This window comes from Dromaius novaehollandiae, chromosome 4 (genome assembly GCF_036370855.1).
Source record: "Dromaius novaehollandiae isolate bDroNov1 chromosome 4, bDroNov1.hap1, whole genome shotgun sequence".
Taxonomy (NCBI): Eukaryota; Metazoa; Chordata; class Aves; order Casuariiformes; family Dromaiidae; genus Dromaius; species Dromaius novaehollandiae.
The window spans coordinates 12,555,497-12,579,136 of NC_088101.1; the positions used below are offsets into that span (position 1 = coordinate 12,555,497).

Consider the following 23,640-nt stretch of genomic DNA (forward strand, 5'->3'; position numbering starts at 1 on the left):
ATCCACCCAGCAGCAGAAAACACTTACACAAATTCACGTAATTTTCTGACATGAACATTGATCTGCATACGCTTGGCTGCTTGCAGGACCAGCCCTGTCAGCTGGGGAATAAAGGAAATGCAAGTTAAAAAAAAATAAACATAAAATAAAAAGAATTTAGAAATATACCAACCTAATATTTACGCCAGTGTGGACCTGCTCATAGGATGGTGACACAGTATGCATACTAGTTGAGATGGAACTGAGGCAGATCAATGATTAAAAGAAGAGAAGATCCACTTAGGGATATTATTTGTATCCCTCCACCAAGATATTTTGTAAGTCATGTACCTAGATTCCAGTCTGCCACTAAATTAAAGTGATGTCAAGAGGCTACAAGAGAGATAAGGGTGCCATCATGCTGTCTGTGCTGTGCAACCTCACAGTTAGGCTACAGAGGGATCCCCCTTCTTTCAGATCCAGCTGCAGTTTTGGAAAAGGCGACCACCTACAGCTACTTGTTCTGATCCCTCAATACTGTTGCAGAGCCTCTGCAGGGCATTTTAAGCATTTCTGTGACCACTTGAGCAAAATCAAGTGGATTTAGAGTGCCTGACCTCTCTTGTCCAGAGGTTAACTAGCATGTACAAAGTCCTAGGAACAAGGCGAGGACTGCCTTCATGATCTCAACCATAAGACAAACCTTTCTTTTTAAAGGGTAAAAGCCAGATACTAGCTATGGCCTGTCACTACTGACCACAGGGAATGGGAGTGAACACCCACATAAGATGGGTGTTCACTCAGAGATGTGAGTGAACAGCATAGAATACTTCTCACAATATTGCAACCACTAAAATAAAGGCTACGATGAGATGAACAGGAGTATTTGCCTTATTCAAGCCCCAAAATTTAGTTGGTGGGGGGGAAGGGGAGGGGTAGAGATCATTTAATCCTATTACTTAAAAACAGGGGCTAGGCAACAGAAAGTACTTGGCACCAAACCACATCCCAAAGAGCACATGCGCTAGAGCTGAGAGAGGAACCATGCAATTTCCTCCTGCTTTAGCTACACATAACAGCTCGATGAGTCAGACTACTCTGTTTCTGTCAACTAAGTAGGTCATAATTTTGCTCTTTCCCTCAGTCTGCAGTCAGATGTGGGTGTCTAGGGAACAGTGTAAAACCCCAGACGATTAAGTACTAAAAATGCTCTACTAGGTCCGCTCATCAACTCTGACTTCCCCAAGGCACTGCCTGTAGCAGCTCTGCATTCCCTGGGAAAGGGCCACTTGGTGGCTGCCGAGCAGAGCACTGTAAAGGCTGCAGGGATGGACAGGGCAGATGAACAGAATTTACACACTGTTCTCAGACTGGTAATGAACCAGAACAAGCAGTGGCAAAACCTGTCATTTTCCAAGCTGATACCTTCATGACTTAAAAGGTAGCACCACACAGGAATGGGGCAGACTAGAGAGCAATTTATAAGGACTCCAGTTTGCCCTCAGTGGCCTACAGGACTCGACTCAGACCTTAATGTTTTTATTCCCTGTCTGGAGATTTTGCTGCCTCAGCTTAACTCTGGGATTAATTCCAGCAGAGATCTGAATGGCCCCCCAAATTAAGTGCAATATTGAGATTTTTGTGTGCTTTCATTACTAATGCACCACTTTCCTTTGTCAGAGGCCCAGCCAAATTGAACTCTGAACAACGTGGCAGGGGTTTTCCCATATGACATAGGCAGCAAACTGGAGTTGCCAGCTCCATTTATTTCTGTTATCTCACAGTGAGATGACCAAGAACTCTGCAGCCTTCCATGAAAGACACAGTCATCATGCTTCTGTATCTCTCCTTACATGACTCCATGCTATCTAAATTGCATTCCATGCATTCAGTCCAACGTCCACTGAATCTTTATTGTTTTGCTCTCTTAGTCCATGTACTAGCTTCTTCAATCTGAGGAAAATTCAGTCGAGAGCAGTGATGGGGGTGGCAAGGTGAACAAGAAAATTAGCTTCATCAAAATTAGCTTCATCTGCTCCTCGGAAATATTTTAACCCCCCTTCATCTCATCATTACCAGTCTGATGGCATATTTAATTGCACAGGCACAGCGGACAAATATTTCAATTCTTGTTATCTATCAAAGTTTGCTCTACACAAGCAAATACAAATAGATCAATTCAACATAAACTAGCAGAGCATCCCCAAAGTCATGGGACTATGTTAATACCATCCAAGGAGGGGTTACATGGGCTACACCCATGTTCTTCGATTTGCCTGCATCATTCTTTACAAAAAAAAAAAGAAAAAAGAAAAAAGCCCGTACTTACAGGATTGATGTCCACAAATGTCTCATGATATTCCTTTCTTGGGTGCATGCCCTCTATGTCCTCAATAAATTTTTCATCTGCTTGGTAAAAATGTGGAGCTGACAGAAATATGGGAGCACCTGAATATGAAAAAATAGAAAGTCACCATTTAACAAAGGCAAAGCAGGACTCCAGGAGGTTGCTTTAATTCAAGTTGCTCATTGAGGACCCCAAAACTCTTCCCACTGTGCCATCCACAGTGAAAGGAAAGGTCCATTCCAGAGCTACAGAACTGACACTCAGATCCCCTGCCTTCAGCGGAAGCCAAATTTACCCTCATGCAGTAGTCAGCATGGCTTCATGTCTCAGGCTTGTGTGTGATCTTTTGCACTGTTTTCATTCAGTTACTCAGATGCGAGAGCTACCTGGATAAGAGCGGACTATAAATGCCCAAGTTGTTCGGGATGGATCCTGGTACTTCCATTTCTTCTGATTCCTTTATCTAAATCATTGCTGAACAGATGGCATCTCACAGGAACCCTTCATATCACATTTCCTCACTACTGTAATTTTACAACCAACAAACCAACAAATCACTTGTTGGTGGCTGATTTCATTGAGCACAGTCGTATCTTGACAGGGATGACCAAATTGTCTTCATATATTTCAGAGAGAGAAATATGTTGCCGCTGGTGTCCTCCCAGTCTGGTTCCACCACTTGGCAACATACCTTGCTTGCAGATGCTGACATTGAGGACACCGGTGCCAGGGCAGTTTCCTGGTGGCACACAGAATCCAGTGTTATCCGGGTTAATGGTACTGTTGGCAAACACCTTAGGGGAGGGCACAAAGCGGTAGGTTGGGATGCCTGCAACACTTCCAGAGCTGTCATACACCAGATAAAAAGATCTGTAGGGAAGAAAAGCCAGATCCACATTCGTTAGTCTTGAACACACACTAACATCTGCTGCAGATTTCTTCTTGCTGGTGCCTGCATTTCTACTTAAGTTTACTTGGCCTAAAGCTCCCTCAAACGATCTTTTGTATTAAATTCAATAGGCTTTTGATCAGCACATACACTCTTGTCATTCTGCTGCTGCACGAAATGGACAACCCTGCACTAGCTGTGCTGCTCCAGGGACACTGATGCCTGCCTTCCGCATTTCAGTCTCACTCTGACACTCATCTTGTCACTGTGTGTTCTGCGAAGCAGTGCTGCTACATGCTACTGTGAGGGACAAGGAAAAGAACATAGCTGGGCAAGAAAGAGCAGAAGGGAGGAACAAATTCAGCAAGTCCAGAATTTAGCATAACACACATTTGTGGTGATTTAAATAGAGAATTTCAGATCAGTTTTGTTCTTCAAAGACAAGGAAACCTTGAAGGGAGGAGACCAGCAGGTGGAACATAAGGAAGGAAACACAAAGCTTTTCTATATCTTGTTGCATTTTGGACAGCGCTGTTTCAAGTCACTAATCCAAATAGGGCAGTCTGGGTTCTCTAGAAAAGCAGGGCACAGAGGAAGGCTTTGGAGGGAAAAAAGCTTCAGGCAAGGTTCGTATAAATGCTTCCATTCCCCTCATTACATGCCTTGTAAGGCAATCCAGCCTGTCTTTCCAGTCTTCTCTCAAATTTTCACTTTACCTTTATTTAGATATAGCTCATGCTTAATTTGATGCACATTGGGGTTTTTTTGGTTTAACTCTTGTCTTTTATGACATGAATGAATGCAGAACATTTATGCTGTTAAATAAAATCATGGGAAGAAAAGCAGAAAATCTCAACAGGAATGGATATAAGTGCTCTGCTGCAAAGCTTGAGGGAAAATTTCTTCTTCTTACCTGCAGAAATCAGAAGAAAAGATATAAATGTTTTCATCTTTGCTAATCAGTGGGTGGAAGGATGTCCCATCTGTTCCGTTGATCATGTTACATGTCTTCGTTGTCCACCAGTTCAATGACCTGACGTAAATGAAGCAAAGACAGAAAGGGCTAAAAGATCTTTAAGCAGTAGTCAGACGATGCCAGCTAATGGTCTGAGCAAACAAGAATCAGACCTGTACAGTGCTAAATCCTACTGCCTCAGGTCTGCTACCAAAAAAGGAGATTAAAATGGGCATAAATTGCATTTATCTTCTCTTCAAACTGGAGCCATAGGGAAGTAAGAATCTCTCCACAACAGCTCCTCCCATACATGTTACTGCTTACACAGGACTTATTTAGTGGGGGAAGGGGTGCTTTACATAATTCACCCTTGGCCTCTTTGTAACACAGACTGCCCGCTGAAGACCGTCAGATACCCCGGCACAAGTTCTCCCAGCTTGGCTCTGGGTAAGTAAATAGGTACTGGGAACACTTACTGTCCCACACTTGCTACTCAAAGGAAGTAGAGAGGGGGCACCTCTGCCAAAGGCAGTCAGAGGTTCAGAGGTGAACATTCACAGCAGTCCACTCTCTAAGGGCAGGAGCTGTCTTCTTTCCATAAATATATGACACCAAACACAGTGGGGGCCTGGTATGAAGCTAGAGCTGCTAAGAACCACCACCATCTTCAGAATAAAAGGAGCGTTTTTGTAAAGAATGCTCGTGTCTATCAAAAATGTGAAGAGGGGCAGATTTCGACAGAGGCCTGACCACACTGAAAAACTTACTCTTCTCCTTTCCATTCCACAATTCTTGAGAAGTTAAGGTAGTTCCTTTCCCCACTTAGGAAAACATATTCTCCATCATCAGTTCCATTCATCTAGAAAGAGATGCACGAGTTTTTATTGCTCCACTCATTCTGCAACACCTGGCTGGTAACTACAATGGGGTGAAAGGCATCTAAGCTGCCATCACTTCTTAAAATCTGCCTTGGGAGTGACAGACTCCCCCTGAGGTAAGTGCAACTTGTTAAACTCCACCTTGAATATAAATGAGGTGGAAGTGACTGAACTAGATTCTCATACCTCCCGAGAGAAGGAAATATAACATAGGTTAGCCATCTTTCCTTTGGAATTTTTCAGTGAAAAAACAACCCTTAACGAAAGAAACAAACCCACTGAAAATAACCTGAGCATCACAGATGTCCTCCAAGAAAAGTTTGGTCCTCACAGTCCAGACTGACTTGCTAGGAGAAATACCACGGAAGCCAGGAATGGCTACAGCACAGAAATAACATGCACATTCAATCGATTACCACTAAGGAAATTAGACAGAAAATTTTTCTAGTAGTTTGCATAGCCAGCCCCACAGAGTGTGTTACTCAGGCAAGGATAGGCAACAGTGAGATAGTTTACATCCAGCCTAGGGAAGCTTTTGCCAACCTGACAACGAGAACAGAGATAAAACACTCAAAGCTGTGCTTCAGCCTAGTACACAGATACAGCCAAACTAAAGGGGGGAAATTCTCTTGCTGTCCCTGCAGCCCACCTCCTGGCCTCAGTTCGGCTACATCCTTCTCAACTGATCAGTGATGACAGTCCCAGCTCTGCAGCAATGACACCAATTCTTACTTAAAGCCACTGAAAATCTCGTACACCAGTTACCTTATTAAAGAAACCAAACTCTGGATCAATCTCAGGATGCAAAAGATGAATGGTTGACAGAAGCCTGTCTTTGTAGCCCCACAGTAATTCATGAACGGTGCGCACTGTGAACAGGGATTCTTGGTATAAAAGTAGCAGCACTTCTGTGGCAAACTGAAGAGGGGTTGATCTGGTCAGCTCCATCGCTGTCTGCCAGGGGATTGGAATCAGGAATAAATGGTCAGATTTATAGAAGAATGCGTAGTAACAGCTGCATGCAAACACAGACTCACAGACACATGGATGCACTTCAGCATGCCATGAAATTTCATTATTTCTACTCGCAGCAAATCAGGTGTTGGCTAACAGGTTCTTCAGCTATTTCTCCCACATGGACGTGCTCTTGCAGATTCCCATTCAGCCAAGCACTGGCACACAATCAGTTTGGTTACGTGCCATCAATTTCTGTATTCTTAAGATTGGATTCTAAATGAAACGTGCAAAACCACTTTCTAAACAGCCTTAATTTCACTGGTGTATTACAACTGGAGACACTCTTTGAATTTCACCTTTAGGATATTGTAGTTTACACTTGTAAAGCCAAAGGCTGTAAAGATAGTCATTTCTCCAAAATGCAAACAATGCCAAAATTTGTTTCCTTTGTAGCTGACAAACGGTTTTACGACATGTTTTTAAAACACAAAAACAAAAAACAGGGGATACTCCTTGGGTGAACCAAGTTGTAGTTCTTCTGGTACTACCTGTCACAGTGTATCATGGTCAAAACTATGAACAAGAGATAACAATGCTTAAATGCTAGGGAGGAAAAGTAAATATAGTGACTATACTGTCCACAACCTATAGTAAGCTAAGTTCTATCTAAGGCTATATACAGTGCATTTATGTATTCATTGACACAATCAGACAGCCATTTTGAGAAATGCTGTGGAAAAAATAGAAATGAATGTACCCTATAATTGAAGTCAGTTAAATTAGTATGGAAAGTAAAGGTTTAGTTACACAACCATCAAGTATTTTTGCATGGTCTAATTTCCTTTGCAAGGTGTGACTACTTTACATATGTCTGTTCTCATGGTGTCCCTATGTGAGACCAAATATAGTGGTCTGTCTCTGATCACTAAAACATAACATTCTTTGCAGAGTATTTTAATCTGCCACTCTTTGCGGATGCCTTTCGTAATCTTAATATCATTCTGGGAACACCTTTTCATTCAGCTGTAGCTGAAACCCTTCCGCTTTAGACGTTATTTTGCAGTTTCAGATGCAGATTTGAAGGTAAATTTTGCAATTTTGACTTTAAAAAAATTACAAGTTTTCTCATTCAACTCTCTGGATTCTTCTGATGCATTTGAAGTCACTAATTCCCTAATTTCATTTGCTGGTGAAAATCCAACAAGCCTGATTTCTGCTAATCTCTGAAGTGTGTATCAGCTCTCAGGGCAAGAGTGAGGCACTGACACTACAGAGGCCCAAGGCAATGGAGGAACATCATAGAAAAACCCAGCCCATCCCAAACCTACACTTCCAAAACTGAATGCATTATCTGTATTGGACATAACCTGCCTCTCTGGTTCTTGAATCACCTTTATCTACCACAATGGGAGAGACAGTGAGAAGCAACAAGCTGCTAGATACAAAGTGTTTCAGGATGATTTCCAAGAAGAAATCAAAGAGAACTCACCACTGCAGGAATATTAATCGTTCTAATCAGGTCTACTTCGGGGTCTCCAACTGACTTCTGAGGTTCAAACACATAGGTCTTTGGATTCAGAGCGGATACTTTTGTACCATTGTCCAAAAACTGAACATGCACTCTTGGCCTGTATTCTCTGAGAAACAAGAGAATTTGTTCTTTAAGCAAGTTAAACATGTAAGAATAATATAAATTGCAATCACCTTACAACTATTCTACTGTTTTAAGCACATAAAGGGTGGGATTTACAGCTCATTAGGAACTGGTCCATCTTTGCTGCTGCTGTCAGCAGTAAGACTCAGCAGTAAGACTCCCCTTTGTGTCAATGCGAGCTCAATTAGACCTTAAAGAGTACTTTTGAAAATGGCACCCCATACTCTCATTGCACTTTAAACATTTGCCTTGTCTTTAAAAATCTACAAGTAATGATGACAATTTGACAGTACAGAAGGATTTAGAAGCACCACATGTGGGCTTGCCCTTGAAATACAGACTGAAAATTACACTTCTGCCTTGTCGCTGCAGGCAAAATTCACTCCCAGGCAGAACAAGATGTAGGGTTCATTTAAGTCTAATTAACCTGACCTAAGAACCTACCAGGATTTTTCTGCTGACTTCTAAGTACTTTGCACTAGGACTTCTGGGCTTGCACATGACACAACTGCCAAACAAACCTCATGGTGGCTCTTCTTCTGAGACAGGAATCCTGGACACAACAGAAATCAACTGAATTTTTGTCCTGAACTGCTCACGGCCTGGGAGGTTGCTTTTGTTAGTGTCTAAGCACTGAGACAAGCATCAAAAAGAACCCAGGATTGCTGACCAACAAATCCAGTTGGTAAAAACATCAAATGCTACATGCTGTCCTGGCAAGGAAGTCAGATCTTAATTATTCTGAAACATACGTCATAACCATAATTCAATCCATTGCCACTACCACCTTACAAGCAAGAAAAAGAATTTTGCAGAACTGGCTGGCTCAGGTCCTAAATGAGCTACACATTTGTCTTCATTAAACGAGAAAATGGAAGTAACAGTTGTCTACTCATGGCATGATCCTTTTGGTGTAAATTTCAGGTGAAATAGACTGTATTTCACAAGTCCATATTCACTCAAGAGTTTGTTGCCTTTTACATTCCCTTGCTTCCTGAGTAAATTTCAAGTGCCAAGACACAACAGTTGATTATTCTGCAAGATATAGTGCTGTGCTGTGTTTCATTCATTTTAGACCCTAGGTTCTGTCTCAGCTGCACTAGATCTGTTCATGCAGCTTACTGACATGCAGTGTTAAGTATTACTCTAGTTCAACCTTTCTAATTTAAAGCAAACTAGACACACCCATAAAACTGCTCTTATTAGAAACCAACCATTTCCCACTTCCCTTACACAAATAGCAGATCTACTGCTCTTCAGCATCCCTGCCAGCTAGGAACATTTTGGTCTGGCAACACTTTCAGTTTGATTTGGCAAGAGCTAGAATCTAGGGCTCAGGGGATGGGAACGGACAGATGTGAAGTGACTGCCCTAAAATAGGCCAGAGTTAACCTGAGAAGCCTCTGCTATTCTAAAAGGGCTGGAGAGGAAAGTAATACTCCCTGATCAGGTATACAAGTAGGAGGATCTCAAATGTTAAAGACAAAAAACTGTATATGTGGGCAAGACCAGTCAATATTAGTGTTCAGGACTCAGCAGGCTTGGCCAGATAAGTAGCTTGTACTTCAGAATTAATTATTTTATATGCTGTAAATCCAACTACTAAGATTTAGAAAGATAAGCACTACTATACCTTTGTTACAGAACCTACTTCTGTGCTAACCAGGTTTCCAATCAATGCAGGTCAAACTATGAACCGCTTCAAGCTTAGGCAGGCAGGAAGTGATCCTGTTTAGCTGTCTAGTATAGACTCTATCACTCATGAGAGCTTTCCTCCCGACCCGTCTGGGATGGTTCACTTCCAGCGTTTCTCCCCAACCCCCCATTTTATAAGAACACGGAACCATGCATTTCATTTTAGGGTGCTTTAGGAGTTCTGCCGCATGCTCAAATCTAATTGGTTCTTGAAAGCTTTGCTACATCAGGCCTGTGAGACAAACTTGGTATTTCGTCTCCGGCTTTAGCATGCAGTATGTCTGCAATGTCCCTCCCTTCTCCCTCCCTTCCTGAGTGTCTCCTCTCTACCCCACCCACTGCCGACATTCTGGTACAATCAGCAGTGACAGTCAGGGGAGGATTAAAGAATCTGCTGGAAAAGTGCACTCCAGTTTCTAGCTGTACTGCTTCTTCTATCAGACAGAGCACAGCAGAATCGAATCCTGTTGAGTCATGTCAAAATCAGGCAAACCACGCAAGCCAGAAGCAACTGAAACAGAAAACACTGGAATGCGCAGCCTCCCTCGCTCAGACCACAATAAACAAGGCAGGGAGAGCCTGCATCGCCCTCCCCGACTCTCTCACAGGCTGCCTGTGGCGTGCGTTGCAGGGGAAGGCTCTCCCAGGGAACCACAGTCCAGCAGTTCAGGCACAGGCCAGACCAGCCAGTTACACCAGCAACCCAGTCCATCCCACCCAATGCCTTCTTTGCGGTGCAGCTTCTCGAACCTGGCTGCGTGTGATGTGTGTGAAGATACCCAGAGCTGAGAAAAGGGAAAAGAAAGAAGCTAGCAAGGGGGTATGAGTACCAGGGTGCAGAAAAGTACGGGCCTAAGTGGTTTCATACAGTTCTATTACATCTGGAGCTAGTCCCATTTATCTGCCTGACAGAAAGGAAGCACTGCTGACTAGTTGTTAACATTATACTATACAGACCTGAAGAAAAGCTTCTGAACCTGAAAGCTTAACTGTTTTTTCCCAGCTCTACTGGTTTATCTAATAAAAGGTATTTTGCCAAAGCACCACACACAGGATGCCAAGGAGGTATATAAGTAGAGGCGCTGAGCCGTGGGAGGAGAGAAAGAGAAGAGGAAGACATACCACAGAGCCTGAGGTGACCACAGAAGGCTCTTCTTTTTATTCTGCAGTATTTTTTCAAACACTAACAGCCTGATCTTGAGTCATCTTGCAGCTTAGGTAAAGACAACTCCTTCTGACACTGAACTGCTGCCTGCTTTGAATGACTGTCAATGACCAGAAGTGAGACTAACAATGAAAAAACTCCATCTTTCTGCCACGGTTCCATGATGTCAAAGGCCATGACGCCTCCTGCCTGGTTTACACTGCTGTGTACAGTGGAGCAGAATCAAGTTCTAGAGGAAATCTCACTTCTATGGTGACTTCAAATTCTCTCCAAATGCAGCCAAGTCAGACCATAAAGTGTGGACCTATACCATGTTAAAGAAGAGTCCAGGAGGTATAGCAAGCTCCATCACTGCATGTGGTCTTACTGGGTCCTTCTTTTTGTAAAACCAGTAGCTAGGTCTGAATCTAAGTAGGTTTTATAGTGAGGGTTGGATGAGGAAGATCATTGTAGTCCCACTCTGTAACTGGTTCTACCTGGCATCATCTTTTACTGATGCAATTTGCTACATTTTAGCTCAGAACTAATTTCCAAGTGAAAACATGAAGGACATGTTTACATCACACTCCTCACCACATACTCCAAAACATCATCCAACCAGTCACTGTCTTTTCCCTCCTAAGGCAGCAGGCCAGCATGCAGAGAACTTCCTCTGTGTTCAGCAGCTGAGGAAAAGGAGCACAGGAGCATATTAAATGCTTTGCCCAAAATCAGACACCAGTGACCGGCTGAATCTGGAACAGATTGCAGGTTGTCTCAGTCTAGTTGCGGTGTACAGGCAGCACATGACCACCCATTCTCCCTTGGACAGGCTTTCAAGCATACATGAACAGCTGGGTTTTCTGCTAGAATGGGATCCCAAATGTCCTCCCACTTCTTTGATTCCTCACAACCAATAGGTTTGTTTTTATAACAAACACAGTGAAATGGTCTTACCGGTAGGTGTACGGCCCTATTTCCTCCACGAGAGGAGTAGCTCCTTGAAGCACTTCTAAAGGATTTGTCACATTAAAAAAGTAGAACTGCATGTAGACTGGTGGAGGAGGATCTTCCCAGGCTTCAAAGGTATCTGTGCCATTTCTTAATACTGTTCCCTGAAACAACACAAAGACAAGTTAACTGTTTTGATAAATGCTATGTAATATTTATAGGAAAGAGGAAAGCTATGCCCTCAAAACAAACATGGGCAATAGGCTTGGAGATGCGATTTCTACAAATACTTATAGACATGCTCTACTTCGAAGCATCTCACTAAATCTCAACAAAATCAGACAATGCTTGCAGGTCAGGGGCATTTGTTGGGATTGTCGTCCCACTTCTCCCCACACACGTTTCTGCCTGACATTTCTGAGAACGAAGACTTAGCAGCTATTACACAATGAACCTGTTTAAGTTAAGTACACCTGTTTAAGGTGTATCAACAAAAACTGCCTATGAGACACCATGAGACATGTGCCCACATGGCAGATAAAAGAAGTAGAACTCAACAGTGTGAGGCCAAGTCCTAGGAGAAGCATCTTAGGAGGAGCAAGGCCAGAAAAGAAGCTGAGCTTCCTTGTGTTTTTATTTCCTTTGTCAAGAATGTCAGATTTCAGTATGGCAAAGAGATTCTGTCTCCAAAGTGATGAGACTTTGTTTCTCAGTGGCCTGGAAGGAAAACCTGCAGGTGAGAGAAATGTCTTTAATTTAGGCAAATGGAGATTCATAACTTTGAGGTCTCTGAACACAGCAAAGATTCTTCAGCCTCTGCCTTCTATTACTTTCCTGTAGTGATGTGAGCACATGCACCTCCAAATCCATGGAGTATCACTCTTACTTTGTATTCACCAAAACAGGGATTACAGAAGGATAGATATAAATGATCATTTTATGATAGAAGTTCTTAAGTAATGAATCAGCAATTCCTTTACCCACTAGCACACTCATGTTATAAGGAAGGTCACAACTGCACTAGTGTGTGTTTCCATTAGGGACATATAATATAGGTCTCAACCCCTCATTTCAGTACCATTTCATTTTAGATAAAATTCACCACAACTATAAAAGCATCACCGCAACCAACACCAAAATCAAGGCTTCTTGCATGGTTATACCACTGATACTGACACTGTGGCAGTAGGGGAAAAAACTGGCTTGCAGAGCGGAATTTTTAGGAATATGTACAAAGAAAACCGTATCCTTGATGCTACACCACTAGTAGGCGGAAGAAGGGGGCAAATAATTTGCAACTAAATGGGTCTCATCGACACTTGTTCTTTTTATTCTTCTGAGAAAACAAGTCAAATATTGTAAGTACAAGCCCAAAAGCAGGGCAGATTGGACAGCTGCCATTTCACGGGTGCGATTTATGGGGTCTTAACACCATCAGCCACTGCTGCCTCAGGATTCATTCTGGGTCTTCCACTTAAGTAGTTGTTTTCCCTCCGTATTTTATTTTAATTTTCAGTGATTAGATAAAGAGAAGACTGTTTCAAAGAAAAATACATTGGCAGGAAGTTTGAACAGCAGCAGTATTCCTGAATGCCAATGAAAGCCAACCCAGCTGGCAGTATTTAGAAGTTGCAGACTGCTTTCCTCTGAGGATTTCAAACCATGTATTCTGCACACACCACAAAAATAATGTATTTTAGACATGCTTCAGGAGTTTTGTGCATTTCTTTGGGACTACCAGCACCTCATATATCCCATTACCTACACAGCCCAATGCATTTGATCCTGTTTTCTTGCAATCTATGCCAAGGAGGCTTATCGCTATATTCAGAAAGAGCCCTTCTGAAGTTGGTTTGCAGGATCAGAACAGAAAATCTCACTGAATCAGGTCTACAGTTTCCATGACTCTAACAGAAAAGGCTGGAAATGAGACAGCAATGTAGCTGAGACAGTTAGAGATAACCATGACAGCTTTTCTCCATACGCAAATAACCACACTACCAAGTCAATTATTTCAGAGGTCGCTTGGCAGTAAACTACTGGTCTGCTCCCTTCCTAGGTTGTGTAAAGCTCACATTTCTCATGTGCATGAAACACAGTGAGTATAAGCTTAATGTTGATAACCAGACTCATTATTACCTGTCTTGAGCTTAACCATCCATATCTAGGAATTTGTACTGTTCCCCAGCAACTACTGACTAAGCATATTCAGGCCACCTATCAAGCGCTCAAATGTCTCTCATATGAGACAACTAAAATGAGGGATTACTTCTCAGCCTAAATGTGCAACTGTTTTACATACATTAAAAAAAACAAAAACAAAAACAAAAGTGCACTCTGGTCATACTCATTCCAGTTTTAAGCTCCAGTCTATCCTTTTTGACAGGGGGGATCACATTTATGACGTGCAAGGATGCCACCTCCCCGTCCCCCTCTCCTGAGCTCAGCTGAGAACAAGCTCCTCCAGTTGATGTAGCATTGTTAAATGTAACATGGATTTCCAACAAGCTATCAATATATAAATATATGCACCAGATTACATGCAAAGAGCAGTAATAGGAAGGAAATGAAGGAGTTTTTCTCTGACAGACTGGTGTTAAGTACATGCTCCTGAGATTCTGAAGTCGTAAGTGATCTCCTGGGAGATGGGCTGGAGAGCAAAAAGGTACTGAAACAGTTAAAGTAATCTGGTGATTTATTACTTGGATCTGCATAGCACCATTTGGATCTCTCACAGAAATGACAGCATCTATTTTTAGATCTGCACACTGATAGCACTAGTGCAACCCAGATTCACAAACTTCTGAGCAGGATTCAGACTCCATGAATCTCTCAAATTATAAAATACTGCAAGCTCTTTCTTCTATTTTTCACCAAATGTTACCAGGGATATTTGGGTCTATGACATGGTATCACATGGCCTGGACTTGAGAGAAAAAACATGACCATGTATTTTTGAGAGAAACATATGTCCACATCCCTCAGCTGAAGGCAGTCTGTTTAGCTCTGATGCTACAAGACTGGGACTACTATCCTTTTTGTCAGAGGTTGTGTTCACTACAAGGTTGGGCAGGCTGTGAGATATTAGATCATAGGACTGCTCTTAACCATAGAATACATAAGCTACAGTTCTGTTGTAGTTATAGTTACTGTACCGTGGAAGGCCAAGGCATCAGACTTTTCCTCCTGACACTTAAATGCAAGAACAAGAGATAAAACTTGAAGTACTCAGAAACCTTAAGTCAGACACTAGTCCTGCAGGCAGGTCTAGAGGACAGGCCTCAAACTCCAAGATCCTATCTCACAGAGATGCAAAGGTGCACCTTACTGCAAGATCACAACCTAAATTCTGCATACAATGTGATTGCGCATCCCCACTCAGTAGCACGGGGTGGGGGGGTTCTCCTTTTCAGGTGGAGTCCACTTTCATTTCAAGCCTACCAAGGCACCTTTCCCATTGACTTTATCATGCCAGTCCTGAATGTGCCCTTATCTCATTTTCTTAGGTTTCCTTCCTTGGCCACTCTTCACACACAGGAAATAAAAAGAATGTTTTCCCTCAGAAGTGTAACAGTTGTTGCTGGTGATTATGAGGGGCGGGGAATGTACTGTATGTTTTTTGACCTTAGTTAGAAAGTTAAATTTCTGTTGTTTTCTGGAGCTGTAAAATGTTCTAATACCAGAGCATAGTTTTATATGTTCATCTATGACAGAATTTAATTGCAATTGTTAAAGAAACAAGCAATAGAGTAAACTTTTAGATCAACATGAGTAGAATTCCTTGACCCTGATATTCCCCTGCACCTTGGGAACAGTCTGCTCAGAAGGAGTATCTCAGCTGATCATTCACCTAAGCCTCCACACTAAACTGCACCGAGAGCTTTAGTATTTCACATTAGACAAAACACACACCTGAAAATGATCAATACATAAGAAAAAGTCAAGAGATAAAACTATCTTCCTTGGCCTTCCGGACCCTAAACACTCCTGCCAATCCACCTCTAGAGATGGCTTGGAACAAAATTCCAGTGAAATTTCAAGGGGTTAGAACACTAAACGTTTTCTAAAATGATCAGTGTAAGATATGTGGCATAAACAAATCACTTGAGGGAAAGGCACAGGGATTGATTACCCAAGTTCGGAATTAAGTACATAGATCAAAGCCTCTTATATTCATAAACTGCATGCTCATGTCAGTTAAAGCCGTAACTATGTAAGCGACAAACAGCATAAGGCAAGCACTGCTTGCTGCTAGGATGGCCCTTTTCCTGTGGGCATTTATTTTTTTCTTGTTCATTACATGTTTTTTTTCCACCATTCGCTGGATTTTCAGGTGCTATCCCCGACAGCTAATACTGTATATATTGAACAAGCTGGACATCTGATCTGATCCAGCATGACACTCTAATTCATAAAAAGCTAGTAAGACTGGCAAAGAAGACAGAGAATAAGTTGACAAGGTTCGAACGCCTTGTGGGAAAGGTGCTCCCACTCCCCCGTCACGACACGTCTGTCTGCTGATTTTCAGGGAGATGGGAAGTCTGATGCCCTGCTGAATTCCCTGCTCTTCGTACATCCCCTGTTCCTCTATCCAGGAACAGACTTCCTTTCTCCTGTCTTTGGCTGGAAAGCATGCAACACACACTGCCTAGTGAAAGCTGACCCATCCGCAATGATTCACAGGTGCTAGCACAGGACACACAGGCACTTCGGCTGGTCCAAAGCGCAGTCTCCTATTTAAGCTATAACTGAGACTGCAAAGATAGCTCTCCATTGCAAGTCATCTCTGTCTGCCATTGCAAGACTGTAGGAAAGTTCTCAGAGGAGCATGAGCTACCAGTCCTAAGGGCAACCTCTCTCCCTTTGAAGAATCACAGAATAGTTGGGGTTGAATGACACCTCTGGAGCTCATCTGGTCAAACCCCCTGCTCAAGCAGGGTCACCTAGAGCAGGTTGCTCAAGACCATCTCCAGTCAGGCTTTGAATATGTCCAAGGATGGAGGCTCCAAAACCTCTCTGGGCAACCTGTACCAATGCTCAGTCACCCTCTCAGTAAAAAAGTTTTTCCTTATGTTCAAGTGGAATTTCCTGTGTTTCAGTTTGTCCTCATTGCCCCTCATCTTGCTGCCCTTCTGCAATTCCCCTAAAGGCAGAGAGATTTCTGAGGCTAAGAGGAGCCAATGTGAAATTCATGAGCATGGAGGTAAGACTTCATGTTCAGTGCCCTGGACTGCAGAGCAGTAAGAAAGCTGGAAAAGCTTCAGTCTTGCCATATCTCAAAGGCAAAGTAAGATTTTTCTATTTGCACAAGATTTTCTAAGCCACATATATAGTTACACAAGAGACAGCAACTTCCTAAATCACACACAAATGAGAAAAAGCTCACGTGGGGAGGAGCACATGTGGAAAGCAGCAGAATCAGCAGGGTGACTGAAAGTGCACTGCTTTGGAGCTGAAAGCTGTTCTTCTGCAGTTCGTAGATGAGGCTCCTGGAGAAGGCGAGGAAGGATTCACAGGCTACTACAGGGAGTAAAACGCTTGACTCTGCACAATGCAAATGTACGCTAGCACGAGCTAACAGCGGTAAGGAGGAAAAGACTGTGCTCTAGAAAATTTACGCTGCGTTACTGAAAGCTCTGCTGACCAACTACCAACTTACTCTTGTGTAATCAAACGTTAAGAGTAAGCAGCATGTAGCTAGGAGATAATACTCATAAGGAGGATCAAACCTAATTCCTGGCAGTCCTATACCCTCCAGTCAAACCTTTTTTTCCACCCTACTGCTCTTTGGTAACAGCAATGGAATAAGGCTTGAAACTAATTTCTGACCTGATGCAGAAGATGACAGAGCTCCTTTCCAAAGAGACGTGAGATGTGGGGAGATGGATCTGTTCATGGCTACACAAAGCTGTACTGGTTCGGTCTGGTTTGACAGACATGCAACTTTGCATACATTACCACTCACATCAGCTTGCACCCGGCTTTCAGATTGCCTAGAGAAGGGTATGGGCTGATGAAGAAATGACTTCAGGATAACCCAGGTATTACCCATGATTACACTCCAGCATGGCAGAGGCATGTACCTGAGAACAAACACTACAGGAGTACCTGTACGAGTAGTTCCTGAAGAGCAGCTGACACACTGGAAGGCTCAATGACCGCTTACCCTACAGTAGCTTTTTTCTGGCTATCCCTTAACTTTACCGGCACACTTTAAAGTGACACAACTTGCTCTAAGCTGACTGTCAACCTAAAATTGCACTTGTTAAACCAAACTGGTTTAAGTTAAGACAATACAGCTTCTACGTTAGGACACGCTCCCTGACAATACGTCAAATAAAAGATCAGTACATTGGTTAGGACACTGTGGGGATCAGCAGACTTCTGTCACCAATTAGATAATAGCACTGGTCAAATCACTTTATTTCTTAGCACTCTTGGTTTCTCTGTTTAAATAATAGAGAAGATATTCTTCAGAGTAGGTAAATTAATAATTACTCATTTACATTGGTCACAGCTATTTTAAGGGAAACAGCCAATGATCGTGTTTCTAGTGTTAAGTATGGAGGTTACTAATGCTAAGGCAGTTGACTATTCTCACTGGACCACCATACAAACACAAAGAGCCAGTCCAAGAGAGGAACAAAAGCTTAGGCAGACCATAAACAACGAGATCCCTGCAATGATAACAATGCCTGGATGGATGTCCTGAAGTGCCCTGCAAGCAGCCTTGAACAGGAGGGTGAATCGCTTTGCTATCACCACCTAGGCTGGGGAAGCACCACAGGTTTTGGCCTACAGCATGCCGGAAGGGCTGTGCTCCAGAAGTGGCAGAACAAGCCACCACAGGAAAGTCTCAAGCAGTATATGATAAGGATGATGAAAGAGCAGGCAGGAGCGGCACTTTAGGCGTCCCCCGCTCTCCCCATGTGCTGCTGCTCTGGAGCAGGCCTCAGTACAGTTGCTGCCTCACAGTCAGTAAAGCTGCTTCATGAGCATTGATTTTTACGCACACGAAAACCCGGCCTGGGCCCAGCCTACACTGAGCCCCAGCCTGGCAGGCAGGCGCAGAGGCGCTTTGCTACCTTGCACTGCTTTGGCCCTTGCCTGACCACTGTCGTACCAGGCCAGGCCAAAGATGGCACGGCAGCGCCACCCGCCAGCCCCCTCCCGAGGAGGGGGGGGGGGGGGGCTTCCTCCCTGCCCTCCCCCCCGGGTTATTTTGAGAGGCTTCTCGAAGGAGTAAAAGCCGCAAGGCGGGGGGGGGGGACGCGGGGGCCGGGCTCTCACCTGCTTCACCTGCTGGTCCACCACCGTCTGGAAGACGTGCGCCACCAGCAAGGAGATGCTGGCGATGAGCAGCGTCATGGCCAGGACCCCCACGGTGACGAGGCACAGCGACTTCATGGCTGCCGCCGAGGAGCGTCCCCGCCACTGCCACTGCCGCCGCCGCCGCCGCCGCCGCCAGGCTCGGGGCCCGGCGCAGGGGGCGGGCGGCCGCCTCGCCCCGCCTCGCCCCGCCGGGAGGAGCCGCGGCGCCGCGCCGCGCCCCGGGGCGGCCCGCACAGCGCCGGCACTCCGGTTGCAAGGGACCGGTAGATGCTTTAGCAGGCGCGATATAGCTTAGGTCTGTTTTTTTTTAACCTCACTTACCAGGATAGAAACATCTCCGGGAAGAATCTTTTGTTCTTGCTTGCAACCAAAGCTCCCACTGGCATGGCGCAAATTTTGCTGTGTGCTGTGGGCAGATCTGCTAGTGTGCATTTCTCCATGCAGTAGACTCATCTAAAAGCTTTTCTGGCAAACAAGCAGAAAAACAGCTATTCCTCAGAAAGAAGATTAGGGAAAAACTGTTGTAGGCAAGACAAGTTGCCTCTAGACTGAATTAACCTTCATAGCGATCAGATTCTACCATAATTCAATGAAGTTCAACTTCCACTAATACAGTTAAGCCACTCACAAAAAATAAACTGATGTACCCACTTCTCCTTTAAAAGACAGTTAACTAGACACTATTGCTCCAGCTTCCCATCCACAATCACATCTCGGAGCATTCCTAGCAGCAGGGAAAGCTACCCACAAAAGCTCCTTTCCCAGAAAAGGGTACCGTGCTAACTGCTTTCCATCACAGCCTCCGTATTTCACAGAAGGCAGGTAAGGCTTAGCAATACAGGACTCCTGTCCCATAGCTATAACCATGCTGCTAGCAGCACCAGTGTTTCCAAAGTCATGAGTCAGTTCCCTCTCCCCTTGCGCTTTCAAATCACGGGACTGGCAGCTTGCCAATGCTTTAATGCCTCCGTCATCCTGATCCAAGTAATGCCTTCTCCAAAAGAGAGCAAGCGGACCATCAGGTGGATTTCCTGCAAGATAGACTGAAGCATTTTCCTTTATAAACATTACTTCCTGGTATTGTAATTGCAGCAATTAGTGTTATGCTAGTACGCACATTTCTGCTTATTAAAGGTTATGTGGTCACATTGCACAGTTGTTTGGGAAAACAGAACTATTGTGGTTCCTCCCATGCAGTAAAAAAAGATTGTGCTGTCAGCCTTTTTTAATTTAGACTCCCACCATAAAGCGGTGGTCTTTACTCTGTTTCATCATCATCTCTCCAAAAAGCAAGCAGCAGACTAAGCGATCAGAATCCCTCTTTGAACACTAATTTAGCTACAGCAGTAGAGCTCTCTCCCTGGAAGAATTTTCCATGGGAATTCTCCCTCTGATGCCACAAGCTCTTCCCTATACCACAAAATATCGTCCTGGCCAGGCACTAGCTAGTAACAACTTTTACAAGCAGATGCCTTCTCCTACAGTACATTAAACACACTTTCCATGGCTACTGAAGCAGTGGATTGGAGGCCTCTCCTATCTCATCTGAAGTACTTTAACTGCTCTGTGATTTCTGACTTTAGTAAGGATATCCTGATACACATGCTCCAAAGTAAATGAGAAGTGAATCAGGTCCTCTGTCTCTAAATCAGACAGAGATTTAGAAAATTAAGAATAGATAATAATCCTTTAGCTATACAAAGTCATTTTTATCATAACTAATTTTCATAGCCATGAAGCATTTTTTATTAATAATGTTAAAGAAAATGTTGTTTTATCTGAAACTTTGGAAAAACAAAAGAAATCAGAAACATTGAAGAGATACCAGTAATCACATCTGAGGTGGTATCTTAAATGGGACATCTAACTTTTTCTTAAGGGCAAATTTGATTAGCCATTGCAACAGATAAGGATTTTGAAATAAAATGCTTTTACCTGGATACTGGCATGAATTTTGGTTTTGATTAATTCAGTGGGGGGGGTTTCATAAAAATCTACGTGTGTGATGCACAGAACTACATGTTTCCTCCATACAGATTTCTAGATTCTTGATGTGGATTATTCTCTTTTTTGACAAGTTATTTTATTTTTGGAAATCAAGAAACTGCTTACTAGCAATGATATATTTAAAACATTCCTGTGAAGAGCAACTCCACCTCTGAAGTGCAGCATTGGAATGCAGTGGGTGCAATGCTGGCTCAAGGCACAGTCCTGTGTCATAATTACCAAATCGTCGAACAAGCAGAGGCGTATCTTCCCATTCCAAAATCATAATGATATTACAAGGGAAAAAGGCAGAGAAGGTCCTAATTCAGGAAAACGTGCTTATCCCAGGAAATCTTCATGTCTTTACCCTTTCCTCTCTCACCTCCTTCAGTCTTCTTCCCTTTCCCCCTTCCTTTCACTTTCTTACCATTTAATTAGCTATTCCCAAGAACATCCCCACACACACTTAAAAGGACAGTGTTTGCAGAAGCTCATCCTAGTTACTCTGTTCATGTGCAACACCTTTGTCTTTTCATTTCCATTGCAAACCCTTGGGGCTGGTTGTTTCTTTCTCTATTATTGTACAGACCCTAGTATAACCAGGACCCTAGCACTGGTGGGGCCCTGGCAATAACACCACAAATATGGTGAAAATAGGCCAGTCCTACTCCGTAAAACATACCAATCACCAGCTCCCACACTGGGGCCTCACTGACAGCTACTTAGCAAAAAAAAAAAAAAAAAAAAAAAAAAGAAAAAGAAAAAGAAAAAGGCAAGCAAATAAATAAATAAATAAATAAAAAGCAAATGGATACCTGGGGCAGACTGTCTCTTCTATGCTGAGTGCCATTCCTCAAGCTCAGCTGCAGATACAACAGGCCTCAATGCATGATGTAGGGACCTGTAGGAGGGAAGCACATCCAAGTGGATGCATATCGCCAGCAGCATCCCTTAGGAAATGTAAAGTCGGAAGGTCATTCGGATAGCTGTGGCCAGAGAGAGTGCCAAGTCGTCAGAGTCTGGAGAAGCCCAACTGTAGGAATACAGACCCAGCAAGCAGGCATAGAGCGTGCCACAGAAAGCCCCTGTCTCTTGTTCTGCCCCCATCACCCACCTACACTGCGGGGCTCCTCTAGATTTTGCAGTTGTCTCGTGGTGAAAAGGGCAAGCTTCATGTTCCCAAGGGAATTGTTCAAGATGTCTCCAGATGATTTCCATACTGTAAAATATTTCAAGAACCCTTGTTTTAAAACCAAACCATGGGTGAAATACTCCCATCCCACGCACTGGGAAAATATAAAAAAGGATTACTTACTGTGGTTGTCAACGTGGCTTCTTCCATCTGTCTTGCACCAGTTACTTGGCTCCTGGGGTCTGCATAAGGAAGGAAAGGGCTTGTCAAGGAAGGAAGTAGGGAATTGCACAGCACAACAGCAATTAAATCAGAACAGACCCCAGAAATCCTGTACTTTAATAACTATTAGACCTTCCTTTAGTGGATGTTTCATGTTGGCCACAGCAGAGGGGTGGAAACAGTAGGCAGGAGGAGTAGGTTATTTTTCAGTTGTCTCTTCGGGTGTATTCATGTCACTTCATGTGTCTCTGGCTTTCACCACCCAAGATAAGAATCATGCTTGTCTTTCTTTCAGACTTAGGTTCTACAATACAGTGTGTCACTGCTGACAGACTTGTTTACACCAGGTTTAACCAGTTCCAAACCTTGTATTTCTTCCCCGTAGCAACTGTCCAAAGGCATACAGAGAAAATAAAACAGCTTTTCCAAGTGTAGCCAAGTGTAGCTTCATCTCCACAGCAAGTATGTAATCACAACTAGAAAAGTGTTTAATTCAATAAACACTCTACAGATTTCTGTCCTATCTAAAATTATGTTAGACTTGTCTACCCATTTCCTTCCGCTGGATGATGTTTTCAGTCTCCTTGCACCTTTGTGCCCCCAGGTGCTCTGTTTACATCCATCTCCATCACCATGTTTCTGAATCCTACCTGTATTTTCCTCTGGAATATCCAACAGAACAAATTCAGAAATAAACTTGAAAGGGACTGACATCTAGTTATCAGGAATGGTGCTTTTATGAAGGGGGGCATCCCATTTGTCTTACACCAGTTTTGGTTTACCTCTGTTTTGCATACTGGCTGGAATATAACTCCTAGTTGTCATTTAAACTCTGCCCTGCTCATCAACAGAACATAAAACATAATACATGTAACTTCCAGATCATTAACAGTGTAGTTTTCTGATAGCTCACCACAAAGACCCTTTGTTAGCTGGACGTTTTATAGCACCGGCCAAGGAGAATAGCAGAAGCTTTACATGCAATACACTCCCAATCTTAGAGCAGAAGCTCTTGCGAAACAAATGCATCAATACTAGACAAGGAAAACGTTCTCAGAGACTTAGCTCTTCTGCCTTTCATGCACTTGTCATCAACGAATTAACACATACTATATATGTCTCTAGCACTGTATGCATAATTAATAAACTAATAATATAATTATAACTTACTGATTTCAGCCGAGAGTTGAAAGGCTTGGAAGTTGGTAGGCATCAAATTTCATTGTACCCATGCTTTAATTTATTACTCCCACACACTACAAATTTACCACACTGCAATTTACCAGGTTCAACAGCGACCTTGGAAAGGGCTGTGAACAGAGTTGCTGTCTGTGGAACAGCAGTTTCGCTCTCAGTTTCACTGCATATGGATGCACCTGAAGCGAGTGCATCATAAAGGCCAGGCTGGGATTTATGTTTATAAAGGGCTTCACTGTTTGGCTTCCAAACTTGGCACAGTGACTTTTTAGGGGACAAGAGAATTATCTGTAGCACTTGTTTTTGCTTTTGAGGAGATTAA

The 23,640-nt window shown here is 43.3% G+C and overlaps 1 protein-coding gene and 1 long non-coding RNA gene across 3 annotated transcripts in view; both read right to left on the minus strand.

The window, feature by feature from the left end:
• The window catches only part of SCARB2 (scavenger receptor class B member 2), a 28,649-nt gene extending 9,687 nt beyond the window's left edge, over positions 1-18,962 (minus strand). For both annotated transcript variants that reach the window (XM_026103514.2, XM_026103515.2), the window contains exons 1-9: positions 18,740-18,962; positions 11,456-11,613; positions 7,495-7,642; positions 5,814-6,002; positions 4,938-5,029; positions 4,129-4,248; positions 3,018-3,196; positions 2,309-2,427; positions 28-101 (exon numbers count right to left, since the gene is read on the minus strand). In XM_026103514.2, coding sequence (XP_025959299.1) covers positions 28-101; positions 2,309-2,427; positions 3,018-3,196; positions 4,129-4,248; positions 4,938-5,029; positions 5,814-6,002; positions 7,495-7,642; positions 11,456-11,613; positions 18,740-18,856 — 1,196 coding nt within the window. In that variant the 5' untranslated portion in view covers positions 18,857-18,962. The remainder of the gene's footprint in view (positions 1-27; positions 102-2,308; positions 2,428-3,017; positions 3,197-4,128; positions 4,249-4,937; positions 5,030-5,813; positions 6,003-7,494; positions 7,643-11,455; positions 11,614-18,739) is intronic.
• A 162-nt stretch (positions 18,963-19,124) lies between these two features.
• LOC135328369 (uncharacterized) lies at positions 19,125-22,326 on the minus strand. Its single transcript, XR_010389201.1, has 4 exons — positions 22,083-22,326; positions 21,882-21,986; positions 21,583-21,668; positions 19,125-19,246 (listed from the first exon to the last, which is right to left on the minus strand). It is a non-coding gene; the product is annotated as an uncharacterized LOC135328369 (long non-coding RNA).
• Between the last annotated feature and the right edge of the window lie 1,314 nt (positions 22,327-23,640).